Source organism: Narcine bancroftii, chromosome 6, assembly GCF_036971445.1.
Source record: "Narcine bancroftii isolate sNarBan1 chromosome 6, sNarBan1.hap1, whole genome shotgun sequence".
Classification (NCBI taxonomy): domain Eukaryota; kingdom Metazoa; phylum Chordata; class Chondrichthyes; order Torpediniformes; family Narcinidae; genus Narcine; species Narcine bancroftii.
In genome coordinates this window covers 202,402,632-202,430,465 of record NC_091474.1, presented here as the reverse complement: position 1 = coordinate 202,430,465, position 27,834 = coordinate 202,402,632, and the positions used below count along the sequence as shown (strand labels likewise).

Sequence of the window (27,834 nt, the reverse complement as noted above, 5' to 3'; positions counted from 1 at the left end):
TCATAGAGCAAACATTCATATTATAACCATCTTACAACATTACTATAAAAATAGTAGGGCACAAAACATAAGGTAATGGCTTTGGTTCTTTGATTATTCAGGAATCTGATGGCAGTGGGGAAGAAGCTGTCCTTGTGCCAGTGAGTTCTTGTCTTTAGGCTCCTGTACCTTTTTCCCAAAAAAAAACATGGCCTGGGCGGTGAGCATCTTTGAAGAGAGAAGCCGTTTTTTTAAGACACCACCTCATGTAGATGTCCTCGATACAGTGAATTCTAGTGCCTGTGATGTCTCAGGCTGAGTTAACAACTCTCTGGAATTTATTCTTGTCCTGAGAGTTGGTGCCTCCATACTAGGCAGTGATGCAACCACCCAGAATGCTCTCCACGGTACACCTTAAAAGTTTACGAGAATCTTTGGTGACATACCAAATCTCCTCAGTCACCTCACAAAGTTTAACCGTTGGCAAGCCTTCTTTGTGGTTACATCAACATGGAGGCTCCAGGACAGATCCTCGGAGATGTTGACACCCAGGAATTTGAAGTTCTTGACCCTCTCCATTACTGAGCCCTCGATGAGGACTAGGTTGTGTTCCCCTGACTTCCTTCTAAAGTTCACAATCATCCCCTTGGTTTTGCTGACTTTAAGCACAAGGTTGTTGTCATTACACCATTCAATGAGCTGATCTATCTCCCTCCAGTATGCTTCCTCTTTGGCGTTTGTGATTTTGCCAACTGTGGTGTCATCGGCAAAATTGTAAATGGAATTATGCCTGGCCAAACAGTCATCTACGCTCAATACACCCTGGCCACCAACCAATCTGAGCTCCCAATGCCCTGGTCACCCTCCCATCAAGCCCCCCCCAATGCCCTGGACACCCCATCCACCCATCCAAGCTCCCGATGCCCTGCCCACCCATCTGAGCTTCTGACTCCTCAGCCACCCTCCCATCGGAGCTCCTGATGCCTCGAATGATGCTGGTCAAAATTAGTATGTGTGTATTCGTTGACCCCCTAAATTTTACCCTAAAAATTGGAACACAAAATTAGAAATGAGTGTGTGTATTTTTTAATTATTGAAACTAACAATCTAGGAGTTTAAAAACTACATACATGAATAAATATTACATATATGTTTTTCCTAATATATAAAAGTTTTGAAGCAAAATGTGCAAGAATAACAATAGGCATACAATATTTTTACATGTTTTGCAGCTCTCAAACATCTCAAGTTTATTGTATGTGCCTCTTTCATTAAAGTTTGGCCACCCCTGCTCAAAGTCAATGAGCAAACATCAATTTGTGCATCACCCTACTGAGTGGATCCTTGTCAAATGTTAAAAACTAAATACTGTACACAACATCTACAGATTTCCCTCTATCAACACTTTCTGTGGCATCCTCAATGAATTTGTGCAAATTTGTACAACAGATTTTAGTTTTCATAAAATTATGATGACTAAGTTTTGATTTTATTCAGCTTTCCCAATTGATTGGCTATTTCCTCTTTGCTAAGTGACTTTCGCATTTTGTCAATAAACTAACAGGTCTATGCTCGGCATATAAGCAATGTCTTCCATGATTAAGACTGTTGCTATAACTTCATTTAAACATAATCACTTATTTCATTGTTTGCTGTCATTAATTCACCTGTCTCATTCTTCAGAGGGCACAAGTTTACCTTATTCACCTGTTTCCTATGTATATAGCCATGAAAATATATGCTGTTTATTTTGAGACAACGTGCAAGTTTTCTCTCAAAATTAATTTTCCCCGTTCTTATGATCTTTTTAGTCTTTTGTTGCTGGTTCCTAAAATCTTCTCAGTCCTAACTTCTGCTATGAGCCTCTGCCATTTTGTATACCCTACTTTTCAATTTAACCCTTTGTTCACAGAGAGCATGTCACTTTCTCATTGGGATAAACACTTGCTGATTACAAGCCAACTGTTTGAGTATCTGCCACTGAGCTGTTATTCAGCTTGTTTATGCACCTCTTTGACACCATTATCATAGCTCTCATGGAAATTGAAGACATTAGCTCAAAAACAAAATTCAAGACAGTTTTTTTTTTTAAAAAGTAGGTCAATAAAAGGCAGGAAATTATAGGCCAATTAACTTAACTTCTGTAGTTGGAAAAATTGTTGAAGCTGTCACGATGGAAGAAATAGTGAGACATCTGGATAGAAATTGTTCCATCAGTCAGATGCAGCATGGATTCTTTGGAGTTTTTTTTCAAGATAAAATGATCTTAGTGGATAGAGGGGAACACGTGGATATCATTTACTTGGATTTCCAGAAGGCATTTGTTAAGGTGCCGCAAAAAGACTTCAGTACAAGGTAAGGAAGCACAGAGTTAGGTAATATACTGACTTGGATACAAGATTTGTTTATTAATAGAAAGCAAAGAGTAGGAATAAATGGGTAATTCCCTGGTTGGCAATACATGTTTAATGGGGTTCCATAGAGATTGATTCTGGGCTCACAAATGAAATACATCTGTTTGCTGGTGACACAAAATTGATTAGGAAAGCAAATTGTGTACAGGACACAGAGTCCATAGATAGATATAGCTAGGTTAAATGAGAGGGCAAAAGGTTTGACAGGTGGAGTACAATATTGTTAAATGTGAAGTTATTTACTTAGGTTAAATAAAATGAAAGATCGATTATTTAAATGCTGAAAAATTGTTTCCAGCTGCTGTGCAGATACCCAGGAGTGCTTGTACGTAATTCACAAAAAGTTAGTTTGTGGGTGTAGCAAGTAATCAAGAAACAAAATAGAACATTTGCCTTTATTGCTTTAAGAGCAGGGAGATCATCCTGTAACTGTACAGGGCACTGGCGAGGCTGCTTCTGGAGTACTGTATACAGTTCTGGTCTCCTTATTCTGGCTTTAGAGGCAGTGCAGAAGAGGTTCACCAGGTTAAATCTAGAAAAGGTCAACTTGCATGGAGTGATGGGGTAGATTGGAACTGTACTCATTGGAATGTATAAGAATGAGGGAGGATCTTCTGGAGACAAATAAAATTATGACAGGAATGGAAGCAAGGAGGACAAATGAGACAAATGAGACTAGTACCAGAGGACATGGCCTCGAGATTCAGGAAAGTAAATTTAAGACAGAAATAATGATGAATTTTTCCTCCCAGAAAACAGTGAATCTGTGGAATTCCCTGCTCAAGAAGCAGCCAAGGCTGTCTCTTTACATGTATATATGACAGATATTATGAGAATTAAGAATTCTGAGAAATGGGTGGGTTAATGGGCCAAGTCCATGGCCATATTAGCAGTGATCTTATTGAATAGCTCAATGACCCAGATTATTTACTCCTACTCCTTATCCTTGCATTCTTAAAGTACATATGGCATTTATCTTCAAACTGCATTTGGAATTCTATTATATTGTTGTCACTGCCCCCAGGGGATCTTTATTAATCTAAGACATACTCTTTGGGATTCATTCTCTTATCTTTTTAAATCTAGTCATAGAACATGCTATCAGGCCTTTTCAACCCATGAGGCTATTCCACCCAATTGTCCTACAGCCCCGATATATTTTGAAGGGTGAGAGGAAACCCACACAGACCTGGAAGCACGTACAAACTCCCTACAGTCAGTGGCAGATTCGAACACAGGTCAATGGCGCTGAAATAGCATTGCGCTAACTGCTATCCTATCCCTTATGGCTATCACATTTCTCTTTGCTCCCCCCACTTGAATGGCTCCTGGTACCATGGTACTCTGGACAGTTTGCATATCCTCCCTCCAGCTGAATGCATGTATTTCTTTTTTTGAATATTTTTATTTAAAAATTTTCCATAAATGTAGTATTTAGGATTATTATAGTAATATAGATATCAAGAAACAAATTAAAATTACATACATGGTTTACATTCCCGACCCCAAAAACCCCTCCCTTCCCATCACTCCCTCATAAAAAAACAATATATTACTCTATATAATAACTTTATAGGTATTAAAAAAACCAAGTCTTTGGATTGCAGAGAAAGATGTCATCCAGCACATATCTCCAGAATTATCATAAGTGCACGTGTTTCAATACAATCTATTAATCTCACTTTTTTTTCCCCTTCATTAGACATTTTTAATTTCCTTCCATTCTTTGCAACTTATGCAAATCTCATGCCTTTTCTAACGCAAATGTTCAAACACATTTTATTTCCTTTTATGTTCTTTTCAAAATTTATCCATGGAAATATTAGCCTAAATGAACAGTTTGGATAGTTGAAAATCCTGATCTCTCTCAGCTTGCGTGGAGTGATGGAGTAGATTGGAATTATACATATTGACATTTAGAAGGGCAAGGGAGGATCTTATTGAGACAAATAAAAGGAATGGTGGACGTTTCCATTGACAGATGAGACTAGTACCAGGGGAAGTTTAATACATTATATCACTGTAAGTAACTGTGTAAATAAAACAATGAAAAATAATCACACCACATGATTATAAAAAGGGAAACACTGTAAGGAGAAACAGTTAATATTTCAGGACACCGATCCTTTATCAGAAACCTTATGATTAACTAATGTCAATGAATAGGGCAAATGTAATTCAGGTTTAGACCAAATTCGAGAAAGGATGTCTCTTAATGAAAGTTGATACTTAGTTGGTAGAAAGTCCACTGACTGACAAGTGATACAAGAAAATGTCAGAGATTGACAGACAGCTTTTATGTATTTGTCAGACAAAATGCCAACAATGAACTTTCAAATCAAGATACTGAAATGTAACATGCCAGAATTAATAAGATTCAAGTGAATTCATTTAACTCCAAGGGCAAACAACCACCAAGCCAAGTCAGTAGAAGATAACACAAGGTGGCCTCTCTTTACACAGCCAGTTAGTGTTTGAAACCTGAAGGGCTGTGATGGTTGTGGTGGGTTAGAGTGGGAGGAGGAGGGGAGGTGGGGCTGGGAGAGCAGAGTGCAGGTTTTTAAAAAGATGAAATCAATGGAATACAATGCTCACTTGCCAACTTGGCATCAGGTATCAGTGACAGATGACAAGTCTTACCAATTTTAAAGATGCAAGAAGCAAGTCCAAATACATTGCAGATTAGTATGGGAACGGACCTTTCCACTAGTACCTGAAATAGTATCACAACTGAGGGTTGTGATTGAAGGTCAGATCATCATATAAACCAACCTCCCCTCCAGCAATTCTTGTCTATGCCTTCTGCTGTCTTGTTAAAGCTGCCAACATATTAAAGGACCCATCCCACATGTTTACACCCTCTTCTTCCCCTCTCTGTTGGACAGAAGATGCACAAGTTCAAAATGACAAAACTCCAAATTTAAGGACAGTTTCTTTCCTGCTGTTACCAGACTATTAAATGGATCTCTCATTGATAAAAAGATGATGTTTGTGCAGTGTTTTAACTGTACTTTTCTCAGTAGCCTGTCATTTGTCTTTGTAACACTATGCTCTGTACTATTTGGCTTACTGTAACACTATACCACTTTTGTTTTATTATTTTACTACCTAGTCCATTTAAATATGTGTGACTTGTCTGGATAGCACAGGAAAAAGAGGCTTCTCTGTATTGGTAAAGGTGACAATAAACAATTCAAATCAGTTCATCTTAACTGTGACTGAAAATGGTAACAGAGCACTCATACAAAGAATAGTTCATGCATACAGAAAGGTCACAAATATAATTTAACCTTTACACTCGGCAGTGGCAGATTAGGCTGAGTAGGCTGAAGCCTAGGGGCCTGGAGGCAAGGGAGGGCCTTTAAACAACAATAGAAAGAAGAGATGCAGCAATCGTAATGTTACTTTAACGATGCCAAAGGGAACCAAACAGCAATAATAAAGTATTTTAAAAATGCAACAACTTGAAGCTTTCAACACTCTTGTCTATTACAGTCAGGGCAGCGGCAGCTCAAAGCAGGATAAACTGCTCTGCCTATGCCAGTACCATGCTTGTCATCACCAGCCTTCTATCGATAACTATGTATCTAATTGTCATTATAGCATTAATTCCAACAATTGTAATCATAATGCAGGTAAGTATAAATAACCTATACACTTCAGGAAATTTTATTTTCTATTCAAATACAATTGCTTGGGGGTGGGACAAGGGAGTACTGGAAAACTAAAGTTAATAAAATTGTTTGATCTGATTTGGCCTTCGTGGATTGTGCTTCTTTGAAATAAATACAAGATAAAAATTCACTCTTAATACATGGGTCAAGGACTCAAACATGTCCCGGCTCCTCTTGGTGCATAAAAACAAAAGTCCCATGTGAATATATTTTCTGAAATAGGCAGTGGATTATTGATGTGGTGTTCCCTGTTGGCCTCCTCAGAAATTAAATTAAGGACAAAGTGAAAAACAAAGCAGCCATTCATTGGATTCAAAGTCGAGACCAAAAAAAAAAATTATTTGCCATTATTCATGTAAATTAGCATGGAATTTGGTGAAGTCTATATCCAATGGACTTTTAATTTAAAAAATGCAATTTTCATTTGATTGTTTGTGCTTTTTAATTTGAAGTTCATAAATGGGGTGGAGAGTGCCGATTTTTTGCTAGATACTTTCATAATTGTTGAGTGAACATTTAATCTAACCATAGTGATAACCTCCAATGGAGGTGTATATTATTGTATTGAAATACACACACTTATTTTTCAAGTTGTAATTGCCAATTCTGAAAAAATTCTTGTCATTATACGAAGGTAGCAAAATCGTCTGCTAAAATTAATATTGAGCTGCACTATCAGATTGAACAGAGGCTGCACGTTATACAAGGCCAAAGTAAGTGTCTCGATTCCAATCAGGATGTGAACAGAAGAACCTGTGTTTTTGATCAGATGTGACTTGACAATGTGCTACTGCCAATTACCAGCATGATCAGTTACTTTGTGACCCTGTGATACGGGTTATAATATTGGGTCACTGCAAAGTTTAAAAAAAAATGTTGCAAAGCAAACACATAAGATTTCTAAATTTTACTCTGGTGTTGAAAAAAGCTTTATCATTGAATAATGATGAAGTAATTTGAACATCAAACATCATTTGCATTGATGGAGACATTAAATTTGAGACAGAAATCAAAAGCAAAAACAAAATAAAACGTCTAATTGCTTTGGTGACGCAGGTGCTGCAGGTGGGTTACTGTTGCTTCAATTTCTTAGCTTTATCTGCCATTAAAAAAATGGTAATGAATGGAGATACGGTTGTTAATGTCGGCTGACTTCAATGATTAATCCAGCTTCAAGGTTCTGTTGCCGTTCAGTTTCAAGTGACAGGAAATGTAAATCACAGTTAGTTGTAAGATAAATCTGGAGCACAATTGCTACTTTTACTTGCTCAGTCTGCAGGGGCCCTCCAAATGACCTCCCCTCCCCCACCACCTCCACATTTCCATTGGCCAAGCCAGCGCCGTTCACTTTCCATTGGCTCGCTACCCAGCCAGTTATCAGGCGGTCGGTAATTGCATCCGCTGTCAGGCCATGCCGTATGTGGCCTGAGCAGACCAGCAGGCAGGTCGGGGTTGGGGGTGGGGGGCAGAAGAAGCAGCAGAGTGCACCATCACAATGCCTCCGGTACTGTCGCGGCTCCGCGTGGGGCCGCTGATCAGCCCTTCAAAGTGGCAGACTGACTTTAAAATGTGGTTTGCACTGCCGAGGAGGGAGCGAAGGAACTGGGCGCAGATTAGAAGCAGCGAAGATGTGGGAGGGCCATGGGGCTGGGGGTGCTGCTCGGACCTCAAAGCGATCGAGGCTGAAGAATTGTGCCATTCAGCATCGATTGGTCCAGAAGCTGTGGCGCCAGAGAGGAATCTGCAGGTACAGCCTAGGGAAGGGGATTGGCAGGGACAAGGTGGGGTGGAGGGGTGGGGGGGGGGGGGTGGAGAGGGAATTGGTGCATTGGGAGATCCCTGCAGCATTGAGAGCTTGACTTGTATTTTTGAGATGGTAAAGTTCTCTGAAAGATGGGTGTCAGATGTTTGGATAGAGGTGCAATTTCAGTGCTTGCTATAGATGCTATTTTCTATAGATAATGGGTGGGTGTTCATGGCCCATGAATTCCTCCCCCCCTTGACACTGATCCAGGAAGGCCTTACTAAAGCTCAGCCTAGGGGCCCAGGTTGTAGTTAATCCAACTGGGCAGTGGATAAGACATTGGATATCGAATAGGATAGAGATCATTGGATGTAGAACAAAGCAGTGAGGAGCAATTGATCAGCTGGACACCCTCTTAATCCTTCAGAAAAGGATAAATGTGAATATCCAAAGCCAAATGCCTGACGAAATGGGATGTGTAGCTACATTTGCTGCACAAAAGCCACGACTACTTGTGACTTGCTGGAAAAGCCTTCAACCTGTTCCTTGTGGGCATATGAATAAAAGGTTTGCATCTTTAGATCAGGCTGTTAAAGTGTCTGCTATTTAATATTATCCACTTAGTTCAATAAAGAAATTTGATATGAAGAGCCTGAATACAGTACTTCTGAACCTTAACTGAAATGGGTCCCTACTGAATCCAGAACTGAAATTATTGGTACTGCATGGGTTTCCTCAAGGTTGAGATGAAATGCTAACAGCTCCAGTCCAGGACACTTGATTATCTCAGCTATTCCTACAAGTCAGGAGGCATTGCACTGGTTGACCCAGACCCTTCCTAGCCCTCATATCCAGCTTCTCCACATCTATCCCAATCACTGCAGCTCACCCATCTTTCTACCCCTCTTAGGCTTCCAGATTATCCCCACTTTCCTTCCCACCTATTTCTGCTTGCTGTCAATGGCTCTGGATTGGTGCCACCTGTCCTCGCTGATGTTGCTGGCATTCTTTTTCCTGCAGTTGTTGGATCATCTGGCCTGTTATGAGATTTAGTGGGACCACCGTGTACCCAATCTTGTTGAGTTTCTTCCATCATTTTCACCTGCATCCTCATTGTAAGTATCAGGATCATGGGCTTCAAAGAGCTGGGCAGGCATGATGGACCAGAAGCCATTTTTGTGCTTTGAACGGTTCAATGGAAAACCAATAACTTGCTCAGCAGCACAACGTTTGATATATTGAGTTCATCATTCTGAAATCGCCACTCTCTCTTCTCAAGCCACGGTTGTAACATCAACAATTGGGAAACCAATGGCAAGGACAGGAAACTCCATCAAACCATCATCTGAGAAGGAACAGCAACTTTTGAAGCCAACAGATGTGGAGAATTAGAAGAAAATGGAAAGAGAGGCAGCAAAAACCAAAGCCCGATCTGGTACTACCTGCCCTGAATGTGGAAGAACTTTCAAAGCCAAGATTGGAGTCAGAAGCCACCTGATTGCCCATAAATAGATCAACGGAATGAAGGCCATCATCGTCGACCTCAAGGATTAGCCATGACAATATTGTGCATTTTCTGATCTTTTAAAATAAAATGTCTGCCTTACCTCCAATGCATCTCCCTCAGAATCTCCTTCTTCTGCACCTTTTCCTACCTCGTCTGTAATAGAATTCACCATTTCACAGAACCTGAAAAACATTTGCGCAACAAAAATAAATTGGAATGATTCATGTGATTAATAGAAGATATTTAATATCTACTTCTGTATTTGATGTACTTCCAATCGTCCATAAATCTGTTATTGTGCAATATGAAATTCTGCCGAGCAATAACACTTCCAATCAACCTCCAAGATTAAATCCATTTTCTTCTCCACACTTGTTGTCTAACCTGCTCAGCATATTTTATTAAAGGCTTCCAGAATGTGAAGTATTTTGCTTCATCTCTTCCTTGCAATAAACACATCATTCTCCAATTCACCACCTACACATTTAATTATGTATCCCATTACGTTGAAAGCAAAATACCACAAACTAATTTATTCCAAATAGCAGATATTACAGAAGCAAAATAATTTTGTTGTTGAGAGGTTTTTCTAAAACCACTAATGCATGCAGTGCAAAACTAAAATGTTCATGGTCAATAATGCTGAAGAAAATGCAAATCAAAATACTTCTCTTTCTCATTCTCCTTGCATTCTCATTCACTTTGTAATATTGCTAATAAAACCATTCTTTCCCAATTAAATAGGGTGTAAAAAAAATATTCATGCAAGGTATTCACAAAATGGTGACTACTATAATTTTATTTTAATCTCATGATCATTTGAAAGACTAACATCATTCATCTTTGGATTTATTGGAAAATGATCTATTTAATTTCTCTGAATGATTTGAATGCAGATTCCAACAAGTGAACAACATTAATCAATTATTGATTTTCTTCAATGATTCTTAATCTTGACTGGTACTTAAAATGTATGGTAAGTTAAAAAAAAATTAACAAAATCACTTCAATTTTAAAATTGTGACCAATGGTCAAATTATTTTGATAGATTTGCACAGACAATGATTTATGCATGTTTCAGGGAGTCAAAATTATTGAGCCATTTTGAAAGCATTAATTCTGAATGGCAGAATTGTGTTTTGCACAAAAATGTAATCACTGTCTTAATGGCACAACAATTCATGACGTGATTATGTTGTGATTATTCCCTACAGCACAAACTGCTGACTTCAAGGCAGGGAACGGAGAATAATTCAGTTGAGACTAGCACACATAATCAGCTCGTTATTTACATGTAGATCAAACATGATTTGTGCATAATCATTTGAGACTAGAAAATACACATACCTTTTGCAATGAAGCTCTGTGCAAAAGTATATCTGAAAATCATCTGTATTATGCAGCACATACAAGAAGCAACAACGTTCATCACATTTCGAAACACTGAAATATTAAGAAGTATTTTAAAGCTAGCTCCACATTACATAAGTAGATTAAAGTCCAGTCAACTATTTTACCTAAATCTGTAAACCACACATGAACATCTCAGATGATGCAGAATAGGAACCTACTTGAAATACACCAGCTTTCACTCTTGAACCACCTTAGGAACCATTGTGGGACCCATCCTCACTCTTGTTACTCATTCATTATAAAATTATTGTTCAGTAAGTAATGAATTCCTGTCTTCTTCCACTCTTTACATTACAATGTGGCTGCTACCCTGCTACAAGTAGAAGAAAGTGCAATTGAATATGTTCAAAAAAAAGGATAGCATTGTATTCCTTCTCCAGCACAAGACAATCCATATCTTGCTTTTGCATATAGGCCTGCTAAAATACTGACTGTCATTCCATTATTATTGAAAGAATTCTTATTCTGAAATGAAAATTCCACCCCACAGAAGGGAAAAATTCTCCCAAAAATTTAATTTAATACGTTCATACAAAATCTAAATATAATCCTGAACACTTTTTCTGACAAATGGTCAGATACATCCAAAGTATATTGCCCACCTCACTGACAAAAGAGGAAAAACCCAACACCCAACCCCAACCAACCAATTTTCCCTTGCAACCGCTGCAACCGTGTCTGCCTGTCCCGTATCGGACTTGTCAGCCACAAACGAGCCTGCAGCTGACGTGGACATTACCCCTCCATAAATCTTCGTCCGCGAAGCCAAGCCAAAGAAAAAATATTAACTGTAAACAATACTACTTAAATTATTACAGCCTGTTGAAGAACATATTTCAATGTATGAATACAACTAAAAATGGTTCTAAATGATTATCATTATTTATAAAAAATAAATAACTTTTACAACAGTGGTAACTAATCATTATGCAAAACCCAAAAAATGCTGTAGAAACTCAGCAGGTTATGCAGCATCGATAGGAAGTAAAGAGCAACCAATGATTCAGGGCTGAGCCCTTTGTCAAAGTATGAGCAAAAAAAAGGCAAGTTGCTGAATAAATAAAAGGCATCAGACCCAAAATGTTGGTTTCCTATAGATGCTATGTTACCTGCTGAGTTCCTCAGCACTTTTGCACATTACACTACAATCAAAGCATCTGTAAACTTTCCTGTTTGTCTAATGCTTATACCTTTAACTGGCATTAATCAACATGATTATTGTGCATTGAATGCACCAGTCAGCACTGACCTCACACCTCTGATTGAAGTAGCATTGAAATTCCATTCATATATGGCATTCTTGTGGTTTCCCATGGGGGGAGGGGGTGGGGAGGAAACAAGAAATAGGTAGAGTGTAATGTACATTAAGAAATTAATTTATTTAAATCCCTCCTGTCACGTGCAACAAATTACCTTATCACTTGGTGATACATGCCAAATAGATACAGTCTTCTCTTCTGCTTCATTGTTTATAGATAAATAAGCAGGCTGGAAAACTTTGGTTGGCTCCAAGATTAAAACCTGTCATATAAAGTGTAAAAATATAGAAATGTTCATTTTTTTTGCCTTGTATCGTGCTCCAAAATTTGCAAGCATTCTGAACATTTTTTTCTGTACATTAATGAGAATTTACAAACTAACATCATTACCCAAGTTCGCTATCCAAATAAACCTAGAGAGTGCCCATTGGAAGCACAGATGTACAATGACTAATTACTGTGATAACCCTGTTACCTACTTACCAAAACACAAACACGGACGCTTATTTTGTCACCATTCCTGCAGGTTTTTTTTATCATACAACTGTATCAATGAGTTAAACAAATCTTGATCAGCTTTATTATCCAACAGCCAGTAACCAAAATGCTGGAATAGCTTTTTCATCTATCTTGCAATGTTACAAAGTTAACTGCATGCCATTGATTTTAATGGATTGGAAATCAGAGAATTTCTCAACTGTCAGGTACCTAATGGTACCAGTTTTGCATCGAATTGTGAATGGCCTAACATCACCATTGGTTTGAATTTGTTGTTCATAGTCCACCATAAATGAGCTTATTTCAATTAGAATACTAGTGCACTCCTTCTAGTTGCTCAGTCCTTCTCTGATGGCATTCAAATTATTGCACAGCCTAATGCAACACAGGGCTACCTGTCACCTAACTAGAAAAGAGAATATGCAACAGGCAGAACAAAACCATCTTATAATTATAAAGTCAGGCCAAAGCTTTGTCATAATCAGTTGAGAATTGTGGCAGATATTTAAACAACCAATTAAAGGAGGAGATTATAATAAGATCCAAGTCATTATTGACAATGAGGCTCAGCACCTGAGTGCTAAAGGCAAAGGGAAAGCACTTCGAACTACAATCAGCCAGAAATGCTAAATGGATCATTCCTCTTGACATGAACAATGGCTGAGTGCATTGGAAAGGCTATGATAACAGGAGGCTTTCCAAGCTCTAGTACTGATGTCTGTGCTGAACTTCATGTCAATTTAAACAAAAATCTTTTCAGCCAGTGTAGGATCCATATCCCTCCATTCCTTGCATATTCATGTGTCTAACTAATAATCTCTCAAATGCTACCACCACATATGCTTCCACCACTACTACAGGCAGCACATACCAGGCACCTAACCACTCTGTGCAAACTTGCCCCATGCATCTCCTTTAAAATGTCCACCTTGCACATTAAATGCACAACCTCTAGTATTTGGCATTTTTACCCTGAGAAGACTACTTTTTGTTTATCCTCATCTATGCCTCTCAATTTTATAAACCTCTATCTCAGCCTCTGACCCTGGGAGAAAAGATTTTGATTGTTTATCCTATTTCTCCTCTTTAATTTTATAAGCTTCTATCAGGGTCGACAACAGAGTTGATGTCAGTGAAGACCAATATCAAACATAGCTGTGTTTATTTGATTAATTTTGCTGCAAATTTTGACCTCACCTTCCACAAAAATCTTATAGGAGACATGGACCAAAAAGCTGAATTCTGGAAGCAAAGTGAGAATAACAGCTCTTGGCATTAAGGTAGCATCAAGGTGATCTGGTTATACTGAAGTCAACAGTCTTCAAGTTACTCCAAAGCTTGGTAATCTACCTCACACAAAGGAAGGTGGCTGTGTTTGTGGGATAGCTATTGCTCTATTGCCCTAGACCCATGACCACACTGAAGGAATTACTGAGGGAAGAGTCCAACCATCGTCAGTTGCTCCACATCCTTCATCCGATTCTAACTGGAGAAGATTGTAAACAAATTTATGTTCATTTGCATCTCCATAGTATATGAAGTAATTTGTACCTGCATGCATCAAAGCTGATGATAATCAAAAAATTTATAACAAACATGTATATTAAACTACAAGGAGAATGAGGAAACAAATGGTAAAACTAAACAAAAATGGGAACAAGATCTAAACATAAAGATAAAAAGGAAACATGGGAGAAGTTATGCTCAGGAACTATGAGAAATACAATAAATACGAGGTTACGTATGATACAATATAACTGGATACACAGGCTATATATTACACCTCAAAAGTTAAATAAATGGGACCCAACAGTATCTGACAGATGTTTTCGCTGTAAAAAGGAAATGGGAACAACAATTCATGCAATCTGGACATGTGAGAAAGTGAAAAAATTTTGGGATGATCTTAAATAAAATCACAAAAAGCAATATACCAAAAAACCCAGAGATCTTCCTCCTAAGTAATATAAAAAACAAAGAATTTGGACTTGATTTGGATGGTGCACAAAAAAGATTTGTTAGGATAGCCCTAGCTGTAGCAAAAAAATGTATTATGTCAGCCTGGAAATTAGAAGATAACTTGAAAATACAACAATGGTATATAGAAATGAATAAATGTATTCCATTAGAAAAAATAACATAATTTAAGAAATAATATTGCAATATTTGAACAAATATGGGAGCCATACATGAAACACAATAGAGAAAACCTACCGTGGACATCTACCACCTAAAATGACAGAAGGAGAAGAGAATGAAAAGAACTGACTCAGTGGAATTTCTTGTTTATTTTTATTGAGTGACAACATTGTTTGACGGGTTTAATGTATCTTAGATTCTGAACTTTAAATGAATGGGAGGGGAGGTAGGGAGGGTGGGATGGGAAGAGAGAGGGGGGAGAAAACGACACTGTATATATTTGAAAACGAAAATGTATGTATCTTGATCAATATAGTTTATAGTGTGAAATATAAAAAAATTAAAAATTAAAAAAAAAGGCTGAGGCAATATTCAGGCATGGAATTGGCAAACATATGTGCCTCAAAATTTCCAGACAATGACCATCTCTAACAAGACAGAATGTAATACTCATGGCTTTACCATTGCCAAGTCTTCCACCATCATGTGACCAAAAGCTCAATTGGACACCTGATTACCAACATGATTATCATGACTGAAAGACCAGGTCAGAGACTGGGAATCCTCTGGTGACTGACTCAATTCTTAACTCAACAATGCCTTTTCGCCATCCACAAAGCATAGGTCAGGAGTATAATGGAATACTGTCCATCTGCCAGGAATGCACCTCCATCAACTCCCAAACATTTGACACCATCCAAAACTTGAATGGACCCCTTGAAGAATCCAAAACATTCACCTCCTTGACCAGGGGCTGCAATGTGTGCCACCTGTAAAATGTACTTTAGTTGTTTACCCAGGCCACCCAATCAGCACTTCCTAAACTCATGATGGCAGCAAATACATGGGGACACCACATTTGTAAGTTCGCCTTTCATTCACACAGAATCTTGGCTTGGATGTATTGTGATGTTTCTTCATCTTGCTGGCCTAAATCCTATATCTACCAACCCAACTGCACAGTAGAACGACCTTCACAGAAGTTCTCAAGGTCCTGGCACCTCACCACCATTATTTCCTCAGCCAGAGTTAGGATTAGACAATAAATGATGATTTTGCTCAGTGGGCAGAATTTTTTTTTAAAAATGAATAAATGTTTTACATTTTGGCCTCTGCATTTTTGGTACAAACTTGGCACTTAAAACTGTTCGAGAACTAATACTCTGAAGGTGCAGGTATACAAACAAGAATATGTGTGGTTCAGCACAAATATAACTTGCAGTTAAATCACTTACAGGAAAGCGAACCAAGGACACAGCTTCATTGGTTGCTTCAACAATGAAGTCCATCCAGAAGTCCATCAGATCCTGACATTCAGACAGTTGCTCTGAAGTCTGTTTCTTAAATCGTTGATAAATCTGAATGGTTTCTACAACAGACTTCAAATACCTACAACATACAGACAAATGCAAACAAAAACTGATCAGAATTCCAGCAGTGCAATCCACAAAAGTACTGGAAAAACTCAGCAGGTCATGCAGCATCCAGAGGAAGTAAAGAGAAACGAACACTTAACGAACAATTCCAAGAAAGGGGGGTGGGTGTGTCTGTGTGTTCTAGGGATGTGGCCTGAGAGCTAAGGGGGAGGCAGATGAAAAAAGCTTGGGAATGACTTTAATATCTATTTCTAGACCTATGCATTAACCCTCATCCATCTTTTCCTTGATAAGTAACCAAAACATTTACAAAAGTGAGGCAATAAAATTTTACTCATCAGCCTGTCTTGCACGGTTTCATTGAGCAGATTTCCCAGTGAAAAGTTCTAATAAACTGCTTCAGCTTCCATTCTGCAGATGAAGTGGCAGACCATCCAGTAATAATTTTTGAAAACCAAATGCAGTTACAATCACTGGAGTATTTACCATGAAGATGTTCTTTCAAAAAAAAAAGATCCAATGAAAAACCTACATTTGCAATGTTGATTTGAAGCTAACTGCGGTATTCTTAAACAACATGTTGAAATCAGAAAGTGAAACTAATTTCCCATTTTGTGCAGCTCAAATGATGTGTCAAATTGGTGTCCCGCCGCAAGAAGTACAGCTAAATTTATCTCCTCATGGGTACAATCATGAAATCATAATTGAAAAAGTCAATGAGCAAAGTCTCAGTTACATCCCCTGAATTATAACTCCATACCATGTTAATGACCCTCTTAATTTTCACGATTCACAGAGGACCCAACAGACTCGATTTTACTCTTTCTTATTATTATTATAATAGGATTTTTTTTTAAACAGAGATGTAAATTCCATAAATCCAAACTTACCATGCAGGTGCTTTGAGTTTAAAGAGCTTCTCAGAAGCCATAATTACTCGGAGAGGATCATTTGCCAACATACTGGCACCTAGGAAAAATCCCACATCCCAGTAACTCTGTATTTTTTCTAAGTTTCCCTTCTTTCCCAAAAGGCTGCTGAGTTTCACACCTGCACAAATTAGAAGCATTGCCAATGTTAGCATCAAATACAGAAATCAGGCACATTATGCTAATTTAAAGGAACCTCAAGGAAACCCCACTGAATCAAAATTGGAGGCACATGAACACTTTCTTTACCCTGACTAAATGAATTTTTCTGATTCTTTCAGTGCACTTCAAGTTTCAAATTTCAATTCAGAAAGTTCATTTGGGTAAAATCCAATTAAATGCTAAAAAATTTCTCAAATTACTTAATGAAGATCCCTTGATCAGATGTATCCATTTCAGAAAAGACAATTTCTGCAGTACATATTACAATTATGCAATCAAAATTTAAAGGCAATAATACTAAGCATATCTATAACAGATGTAACAGAATAGATGTCAAAATAATAACGCTATTTCCACTTTTGCTTTACATGGGACATTGCTATGAATTTATGGTGTTATGCAAATTTCTGACTACAAGATGAACATAGAAATGAAATCACAATATTTACATATACAGTAAAATCCCTATTATCTGGAATTCAAGCAATTAGCAGCCTCAAGCAACTGGCAAAAAAAAATAATTGAAAATAAATAGGTAAAAAATTCAGAATTTTAAAATTGGCATGCTTCACTATTAGTTCGCCAATCATGCAACACGCAATCTCAAACAACCATAAAATTCACTTATCCGGCATCTACCAATCCCCATAGGTGCCAGGGGTTTTAATGTACCAATTTTTGAACTAGTTTACTATAACGTGTAAGTGTAGAACAGTATGTGAGAAGGGAAGGTTGTGAACCACTGCTCTAGACCCCATTATTACTGAAATATTTTGCTTGGGAAAAATTGTCATTGGGCCAACTCCTTTGGAGTTATGAAACTGCACATAACAAGTCAATTAGGTATGATTAAAACTGGTTTTCAAACTTTTTCTTTCCACCCACATACCAACTTAAGCAATCCCTTTCTAATCACAGAGCACCTATCGCATGGGGAATACTGAAGGTGGTAGGTGAGTAGAAAGAAAAAGATTGAGAACTACTGGTATAGAAGGAGAGTATTGTGTTTAATCCCTCTGATCTTATTGCAAGGGCTGCAAAGAAAGTTATTCTATTCCCGTATCCTGAAATGATACGCACAATACCGTGAATCAAATTACCTATAGTGCAACCAACTATGCCAAGACACTGGTGTGGCAATTCAAATCTGATCTGCTTGCATTTGTTGCATGATAGTTTTAGTCCATCTACAGACCTAATTACAGTACTTGTAATTGTAATTGAGCTACTTGTATTACAGTACAGTACTTGTGTACTTAAACCCAAATAGCAAGGGTACTAAATCTTCTATTTCGTCTACACTCCAGTGTACTTGATGACATGTGCAGCAACGAATATTTCATGCAGAACAAGTAATATACTACTCATGTCTTTTTTTTTTTAAATGGAATTTGAAACATGAGTTAAGGTTCAATTTACATGTTCAATGAGCCCAGCCCTGTTCTAATAACCTTTGTGGAGGCATGGAAGGTCATTGCTGCTTAGGCAGAATTTGCACAAAGAAGCCCACCAGGGAAAACTGGTGTTCTCAAATCCTGTTTCCTCCCCCAAAATTGGGCATGATGGTGCATTTCTGCCATTTACTGCAAACATTTATTTTGTTAACTGTTTTAGCTTATCTTCATTTATATCAACATGTGCACCATGTGCATCAGTTTTATTCAAGTGAGGCTCTGGAGGCTAAGAACGGTTGCAGGACCTCCTCACTTCAGCCAATTGGGGGATGTTCAAGGACTCAGCCATGGATCTGAATGATTACATTAGGGTATTACAGACTATCAAAACAGTTGTGGACGAGTGTACATCCACCAAATCGTTCAGGGTTTTCCCCAACCAGAATCTAGAGTGGCTATTTGAAAGAAGGACATGGTCATAGGATTCACACACTCACTTTACATTTATTGTTTTTAACCAGAATCCCTAGATAAACAATGAAATTCAAAACTTGCTGAGAGCCAGATCACAGGCATTTAAGTCCAGAGATTCAGATTAGTACAGAAGGAGCAGGTATAACCTGTAGAAAGCCATCTCCAGGGCAAAGTGGAGTTTTCGTACGAAAATGGAAACCACGAGGGATACCTGACAGCTGTGGTAGGGCCTAAATGACAACCTGCTACAATATCCAGTGCAGTAGGAGACAGCAAAGCTTCAGTCCCTGACAAACTCAATGCCTTCTGTGCCAGATTTGACCACAAGAACAAGAAAGAACCACCACTGCGTACTCCCCACCCCCCGTCCCCTAATTTTCATCTCTTGTCCTTATCAGAGGATGACATGTGATCTGTTTTCAGGATTAGTGAATCTAAGGAAAGCATCTGGTCTAGATGGAGTTCCCGGCCGAGTATTAAAACTCTCTGCTGACCATCTTACCAACTTATTCACGGATATCTTCAACATTTCACTCGAGTAGGGCATGGTACCCACCGGTTTCAAACAGGCATCAATCATAACAGTGGCGAAGAAGAGTGTGATAACCTGCCTAAATGACTATCGATCAGTGCCACTCACATCAACAGTGATGAAGTGTTTTGAAAGGCCGGTGTTGAAGCAGATCAGCTCTGTCCAAGCGGTGACATGGATTAATTCCAATTCACCTTCATAGATGGCGGGTGCCATCTCACTAGATCTACGCAAAGCCCTGAAATACCTGGACAGCAAAGATGCATACATCAGGATGCTATTTATCAACTGCAGTTAGGCATTTAACACCATCATCCCCTCAAAACTGATCAGCAAACTCCAAGACCTGGGACTCAATACTCCACTGTGTAATTGGATCCTTGATTTCCTCATCTACAGATCACAATCAATGAGTATTGATTGTGTAATGAGAACATCTCATCCACAATTGCGATCAGTACCAGAGCATCTCATCCACAATTGCCATCAGTACCAGAGCACCACATGGCTACATTCTTAGCCCCTGTTCTACTTGCTTTACATCTATGATTGTGAGGGTCGGTATTACAACAACACCATCTACAAATTTGCTGTCGATACCACAGTAGTAGGTTGTATAAAAAGAGGCAATAAGTCAGCGTACAGGAAGGAGATTGAAAACTTGGCCAGAAGGTGCACCAACAACAACCTCACACTCAATGTCACCAAAACCAAGGAGCTGATTGTTGACTTTAGGAAAGGAAAAACCAGATGCGTATGATCAGGTGATCATGGTGGAATCAGAGGTGGACATGGTGAGCAAATTTAAGTTCTTGGTAGTCACTATCTCAGAAAATCTTTCCTGGACACAACACATTAATGACATCAGGAGTTTGTGGAGATTTAAATATGACATTGGAAACCCAGGCAAATTTATATAGATGTGTGGTGGAAAGTGTGATGACCAGCTGCATCATTGTCTGGTATGGGGACACCAATAACCCAGAGGATAAATCCCCATAAAGTGTAGTGGACAGGGCTCAGGACATCACAGGCAAAACCCTTTCCACCATCAAGAACATCTACGGGGAATGCTGTCTTTGGAGGGCAGCTGCAATCATCAAGGATCCACACCACCCAGCACATGCTCTGTCCTTGTTGCTACCATCAGGAAAGAGGTATAGGTACCATAAGACTCTCACTGCCAGGTTCAGGAACAGCTGCTACCCCTCCACCATTAGACTCCTCAACAACAAACTCAATCAGGAACTCATTTAAGGACTCTTACTTTTGCACTTTACTGTTTGTTTTGTCTTTCTCCACTCTGTATTGCACAGTTGTTTACATCGTACATTGAGTCCAGTTTTTTTCCCCACAACCAGTAAGTATTAATTCTGTTTGGCCTGTAGGTAAAAGAATCTCAGGGTTGTATGTGATGTCATGTATATACTCTGACAATACATCTGAAATCTGTGAGGCAACTGTAAAGTTCAATTAAAAATATTTGGATTAGATTAGGTTTTCTAGAATAGGGATTGATCAACTTTCTGGGATGTGAATTATGAGAAGAAGATTTGCCAAAATTAGATATACCAAGATGGAATGGATTGGGCTATGCTAAACTTCTGGATGTACTGAATTTGTTGATAAAATAACCTTTTCTGTGCCTTTTTTTAAAAAAAACATTCTTTGATATCACTATTGGAATTTTTCACCACATATATTCTTTATTAAAAAAAAGGAATAACTTTCAATGGGAATCAGTGGTGGGGCCATTGGTTTTCTTGGTATCTATTGATGACTTATACTTAGGGTATAAACTTCAATTTATAAATTTACAGATGACATAATATTGGTACCATTGTAAACAACAAGAGCATTTGCGATAGTTTGCAGTTGGATAGGGTCAGATTGGTAAATGGGCAAATGTATGGCAGATGAAGTTTAATGCTGATTAAACATTTTGGTCAGACAAATGAAGAGAGACAATACAGAAAGAAGGAAAAAATTCTAACAGGAGTACAGGAACTGAAGGACCTGATAAGATGGGTACCAAAATCTTTGAAAGTGGTACCACAGGTTGGGAAAGCAATTATGAAGATACACACAATTTTTGGTCTTTAATTGGAGGTAAAGAGAATAAAAATCAAGAAAGTCATGATAAATCTTTCAAAAACATGAGTCCAGCCTCAACTGGATTATTGTGTTCAACTATGGTCATTACAATGCATGTAAAAAATATGAAGACATTACAGAGGCTCCAAAAATGATCAGTGAGAATAGTTCCAGGGATGAGTGACCACAATTTCAAGGACAGATGAGGAAAGTTTGTACTGTTCTCTCTAGAGATGAAGAGTGGTTTGATAGTAATTCAAATGACGGCGGAGTTAGGTCAGTGACAGAAGTGAGCCAGTACAAAATAAAAAGACAAGGGAATCAACAATTACGATAAGGAACCACTTTTTTTTGGCTGGAATCTCAAATTTCCCACATGGAGCTGAGTTTTATTGTGGCCTTCAAGAAGTCATTGAATAAGAATATTTTGAAGAAAACGGTAAGCCCATTGAGAAATGGCCAGGGTTGGAACGTGATTTTCTCTTGTAGAAAGTCTGTGCAGACCTGGCTGAATGCAACTCCACCCGCCGCCCCCCCCCCCCCCCAACTATTTAATAATTGTATTGTGGTCCATACCTCTCAACAAGTAATGTGCTATGGGGTTGATCAAATCTTTGCTGGCAAATTAATCAAGACAGGCAGCAACAGATCATTTGTCCCTGAGAAACTGTGGCCAATTTTACTTGACTTTTCATTGTCTTCAATGGAAACAAATATCCACCAAACAGTGGCTTCTTTTGTGTTGTTGGTCATTTCTGCCCAAGCTATTGTTCCTTCTCTCTTCCCTCAATGTTCGCAAAAACACATGCTGAATAATATTTTCTACTAATTCAAAAGCCAATAAGAAAACCTATCACTTTTCAGAAACCCCATTTTCTGGGGTTGTGGTTGAGAAACTTTATTTTTAGTCCTACAGAAGCATTTTGCACACTGCTGAAATTCACTCTTCCTCACTCTAAGGAAGATACATTATTGAAATATTTCTAAACAGGAATGGGGGACAGTGGTTGTGGAGATTAGGGAGGGGATGCTTAGGAAGGCAAGTGTTTGCATGGCCCACTAATTTTACAGCCTAACCTCCAGATGAATACTGATTTTGATATTTGATAAGAGAAAAATAATGCTGGCTTTTTCTTCAAGCTTGAGCTCCATTAATTTAAATTACAAAGCTCCAGAATCTCGCCTGGATGGGCACAAGGATTACACAGTCTTCACATCTGCAGAAATTGTGTCAGTTATTGAGGTTTCCAGAAGCTCAACAGAAATGCTGTTACACATCCTGTGTAGAACAGGCTCCAAGAATTTCAGTCCTTGTGTGCTGACAATTAATAGATTTTGAAAGCTGCTGAAAGAAGCACAGGGTAGCACAATGACTGCATGTAGAGCTACTGCCTCACAACTCTAGTGACAATGGATTGATCCTGACCTCCGGTTGCTCCAGTTTCCTCCCAAATATGTGGAAATTGGTTGGTTATGCTTGAGTACCCTAGTATAGAGAGAGTCCAGGAGTCATATAGCATGTCAACAGGCCATTCAGCCCAATTCATCTATACCTAAACTGATCTTGCCCTATCTGCCTCCATTTCCATTTATGTCCCTGTCAAAATGTTTTCCAAACATTGTAAATTGTACCCCCTCTGCCACTTCCTCTGCCAACTCATTCCAGATACCCACCCCCTTCAATGTGAACAAACTTGCTCCTCAGGCAAGGTCAGTGTAGCAGTTAGCGCAATGCTGTTACACCGCCAGTGACTGGGACCAGGGTTTGAAACCTGTGCTGTCTGTAAGGATTTTGTACGTTCTCCCCTTATTTGCATGGGTATCTGCATGGATGCTCCAGTCTCCTCCCACTATTCAAAACATTCCAGGGGTTGTAGGTCAATGGGTAAAAGTGGCCAGCATGGGTTTTTGGGCTAGAAGGGCCTGTTGCTCTGCGGTATGTCCCTCTCACCTTAAACTATTCCCTTTAGCTTTAGAATCCCCTGGCCTGGAAAAATGCCCTTCATGACTTCATAAAACTTGTGGTCATGCTTCAGCCTACTTCACTCCAGGGAAAACAGTTCCAGCTTATCCTTTCTCTGCCCTCCAGACCCAACAGCATTTTCATGAATATTTTCTGTATCCTCCCTCACTCACTCACATCCTTCCAAGAACAAGACGACCAGAATGGCATTGATCAAGAGGCGGCATCATCAATGCCTTGTACAGCTGTAGCTTGATGTCCCAATTCTTGTACTCAGTGCCCAAACTGATGAGGGCAAGCTTTCCATATGCCTTCTTCACTACCTGTGACATCAGGTAGTATGTAGATGAATGGCAGAAAGGGGGAAGAGTTGATGGGTTTACTGAAGAAGAAAAAAAGGCATTAGTTTGGGAAAGATGTAAATAGATGATTGATTGGTGGAGTGATTTAAGTGATCCAAGGGGCTGTTTCCAGGCTGAAACTATGACTCAGTTGTTCGCTTTGCCATTTCTCAGCTTTCTTTGAAGCAGCCTGACACTGATCTTTCAACCCCAGACACATGGGCATGACTCCATTCATTTTGCATTCCTGTGCACCAGCTAGCAGAAAAAAATGAAACTCTAGCGTTCCCTCCGTGTTGTAATGAGCTTGATGAACAAACAATGCATCTACTTTTAAGTCCTTGCTCTTTACACGTTTTTAAACTCAATGGTCGCCTTGATAAAGGTTTTCAGCTCAAAACATGGACCATTCTTTTCCTCCCGCTGATGACGCTCAACCTACTGAGTTCCTCCTGCAAATGGTGTTTAGCTTCAAATTCCAGCATCTGCAGTCACCTAGGTCTCCCCTTCAGACGGTCAATCCTCAATATCAAGCTCCCAGTCTTTCATTAGGCAGCAGGAGTGGCAGACCATCCAACATTTCTCTTAAGCAAATGCAGTGACAATTGCTAAGTGTTTACCAAGATGATTTTCATTGGATTTTTTTTAAAATAAAAGAACAACAACATGTTCAATGCTGATTTGTAGCTAACTGCAGTGTTCTTAAACAACTTGCTAAAACAAGAAAGTGAAACTAATTACCCGTTTTGTGCAGCTCAAATGATGTGTCAAACTGGTGTCCCGCGGCAAGGAGAAGTACAGCTAAATTTATCCCCGAATGTATTGTTGGCTCAGATTCAAAAGCTTTTCCGTACCTTAAACAAACATTCCAATGTTAAAAATGCTTCACATTGTAAATACAACTTTTGAATAAACCTTATTTAGTGTAATAATCGTGCACAAACATAGCTTGAAAAATACCAACTTGAAAATATAATATCTAGTTAAGAATGACTCACTTGGACTTTTATTTGTGGGCTTCAAACAGAATAGCAGTTGCCTACAAATTTACCCCATATCAATGGTGCTAAACATGCTTGCAATAGGAGCAAAGAAGACTGTCGCTGTTGGAATCTGGCGCAAAAAAGAAACTGCTGGAGGAACTCAGTTAATTAACCCCTGGGGCAGAAGAAGAAATGTTGATATTTCGGGTTGGGACTCTACGTCATGACTGAGTGGAGAGGGAATGTAGCTTTTATAAAGAGGAGGAGGAGGAGGAGGGGTGAGATAGAGGCCAGAAGGTGCAGGTGTCTGAGGGGTAATGGATGATGGACAGATTTGAGTCTGATGGATGAGGGAAAGAAGTGGAATTGGAAGGCAGAGATAGGAACATAGGAAGTAGGAACAGGAGTAGGCCAAAAATGGCCCATCGAGCCTGCTCCACCATTCAATATGATCATGGTTGATCTAATTTATGACCTAACTCCACCTACCTGCCTTCTCCCCATATCCCCTAATTCCTCTATCATGTAAAAATTTATCTAACTGAATTTTAAATATGTTTAATGAGGCAGCCTCAACCACTTCCCTGGTTAGAGAATTCCAAACATTCACTACTCTCTGGGAAAAACTATTTTTCCTCATCTCTGTCCTAAATCTACTCCCCCGAATCTTGAGTCTGTGTCCTCTCGTTTTAGTTTCCCCGGCCAGCTCAAAAAACCTTCCAACATCTATCCTATCCATACCCTTCATAATCCTATATGTTTCTATAAGATCTCTCATTCTTCTGAACTCGAGCGAATACAATCCTAGTCGATTTAATCTTTCATCATAAGTCAACCCCTTCATCCCAGGGATCAACCTAGTAAACCTCCTCTAGACCGTCTCCAAAGCCAGTATATCCTTTCTCAAATATGGAGACCAGAACTGGACACAGTACTCCAGGTGTGGTCTCACCAGTACCTTATACAGTTGCAACATTACCTCCCTACTCCTGAATTCAATTCCTCTAGCGATGAAGGCCAACATTCCATTTGCCTTCTTAATAACCTGCTGCACCTGCAACCTTTTTGCGATTCATGCACAAGCATACTCTAGTTTTTCACTCTTTAAATAATATTCATACTCCTTTAGTTTCAACCTCCTTTAGGGTTAGTTTGAAACAGATAAGGAGAATAAAAGCATATCTGGAGCTAGGTTGGGGTTGGGGGACGGGTAATATGAAGGTGAAGACAGTTGGAGGGAGATAAGCAGGAACACAAAGGGGAAAGGTGTTAATGGGAACCATTAGGGGAGAGGTAAAGGGAGATGAACCAGATGGGAGAGGATCTGGTGCGTGAAATGAGTGGGTGATAGGTGGATGGAACCAGGAGAGGGAGGTCAGATGAAAATAGGTAATGGGGGTTATGGGAAAGGGGATATAAATGGCAGGAGGTGGATCAGAAGGAGAGAGAAAAGCAACAGAAGAGGTAAGGGTGACCTGAAATTGAACAATGTAATGACCATACAATTCTGCTGCAAACCATCCAAGCAGAATATAATTTATTGTTGCCATATTTTTTGTTGGACCTCAATCTGTCATTGGAGGTGGCGGTGTGTGATAGGAAGGAAGTTGAAATGGCATGGATGTCGGAATGGTAAGTGGGAGCTGAGGATGGCCATAGTGGACAAGAACACAGGAGTTTATCAAATAATTTGCTTAAGTCGGTGCTTGGTATCACCAACATAGAGGAGGCCACATTGGAATACAGTAAATAAGGTTGGAAGTGGTGCATGCCAACCTTAAGTCTCACCTGGAAAGTTTGTTTCAGTCCTGATTGGTGGTGAAGGAGAAGGTGTAAAAGCAAGTGTTGTACTTCATACATTTGTAGGATAAAGTGTCAGGGATTAGGAAGGAGGGTGGGGATGGATGAGTGGACCAGGGAATCACACTGGGTGTGATCTCCACTGAGAGCAGGAAAGAGTGGAGAGTAGTAGATGTGAAATGATGGTATACCATTGCAGCACACTTTCCTAAATGATTTCTGCCAGTGCCTCTCCATTCTTAATTCTTCATTCCCATGGAGAAGTCAAAAGCAATTATCCAAACTTCTCTAAAGAAGCAGCATGCACCCAATTACATTTAGTTTTCCAATAATCTTTTACAGTGGGGTGCATATACTTAATGTTTCAAGATAGATTTTCTAGACCACCTCTACTTCTTGTATATCCTCCTCTTACACACTCTAAAGTAAAGATGGCTCCTTCCTCAAGGAGCAAAACAACATTAACTGGACTGTCATTATATTTAATTTGAAACTGGTTTGAAGCATAGTACACCTGTGGTGCCATGGAGGAAATACTAACCAGTAAACACCATTATCTCGGCTTTCGGCATCTTGGAAACTGGAGTCCAAAAACATGTCTTTGTAGATCCTTCCCAAGAGGCAATACATGTCAGATGGAACCTGCTCTCCTGACTGTACCATTGGCAGTAGTATTTCAATGGCACTTTGTCGGTCTCCAGGAAGATTTCTCCTGAAAAGAAAAATGATACACTATGAAATTGTAGGTAGACAAATTACAGATGTTTTGTGAAAATGTATTATTATTTTTTTTTTAATCTGTCAATTTTTTTGATGGCACATGGACGGTAATGTTTACCCAAGATCATTTTCCATAAAAATTCCCAGTTTCAATTGAAACTTCAAAATCATGATCTAAAAATGGTAAATGGAGTACAGTGGGCAGTGTCTCTCTCTCTCTCTATGCATGGATATCATGGGATGGTGAACCAGTGGCAAAGAAAGTTGATTATTTTTAATCAAAAGGCAAAAAGTAATCTGGAGGTGTCCCTGCAAATATATGATGGGAGGTATTTTGGAATGTAGGAATTCCTATAGGATGAGATCAGCCAGATGCAATGGATTCACCTTTAATCTGTGTATGTTCTATATCATCCCAGATTTCAACTCAGGAATAAAA

The 27,834-nt window shown here is 39.0% G+C and overlaps 1 protein-coding gene across 1 annotated transcript in view; it reads right to left on the bottom strand.

The window, feature by feature from the left end:
• map3k5 (mitogen-activated protein kinase kinase kinase 5) overlaps positions 1-27,834 on the bottom strand; it is a 175,362-nt gene that overhangs the window by 76,880 nt on the left and 70,648 nt on the right. Inside the window, exons 7-14 of the mRNA XM_069887224.1 lie at positions 27,217-27,387; positions 24,634-24,746; positions 16,894-17,053; positions 15,863-16,016; positions 12,145-12,252; positions 11,981-12,030; positions 10,666-10,761; positions 9,419-9,500 (exon numbers count right to left, since the gene is read on the bottom strand). Coding sequence (XP_069743325.1) covers positions 9,419-9,500; positions 10,666-10,761; positions 11,981-12,030; positions 12,145-12,252; positions 15,863-16,016; positions 16,894-17,053; positions 24,634-24,746; positions 27,217-27,387 — 934 coding nt within the window. The remainder of the gene's footprint in view (positions 1-9,418; positions 9,501-10,665; positions 10,762-11,980; positions 12,031-12,144; positions 12,253-15,862; positions 16,017-16,893; positions 17,054-24,633; positions 24,747-27,216; positions 27,388-27,834) is intronic.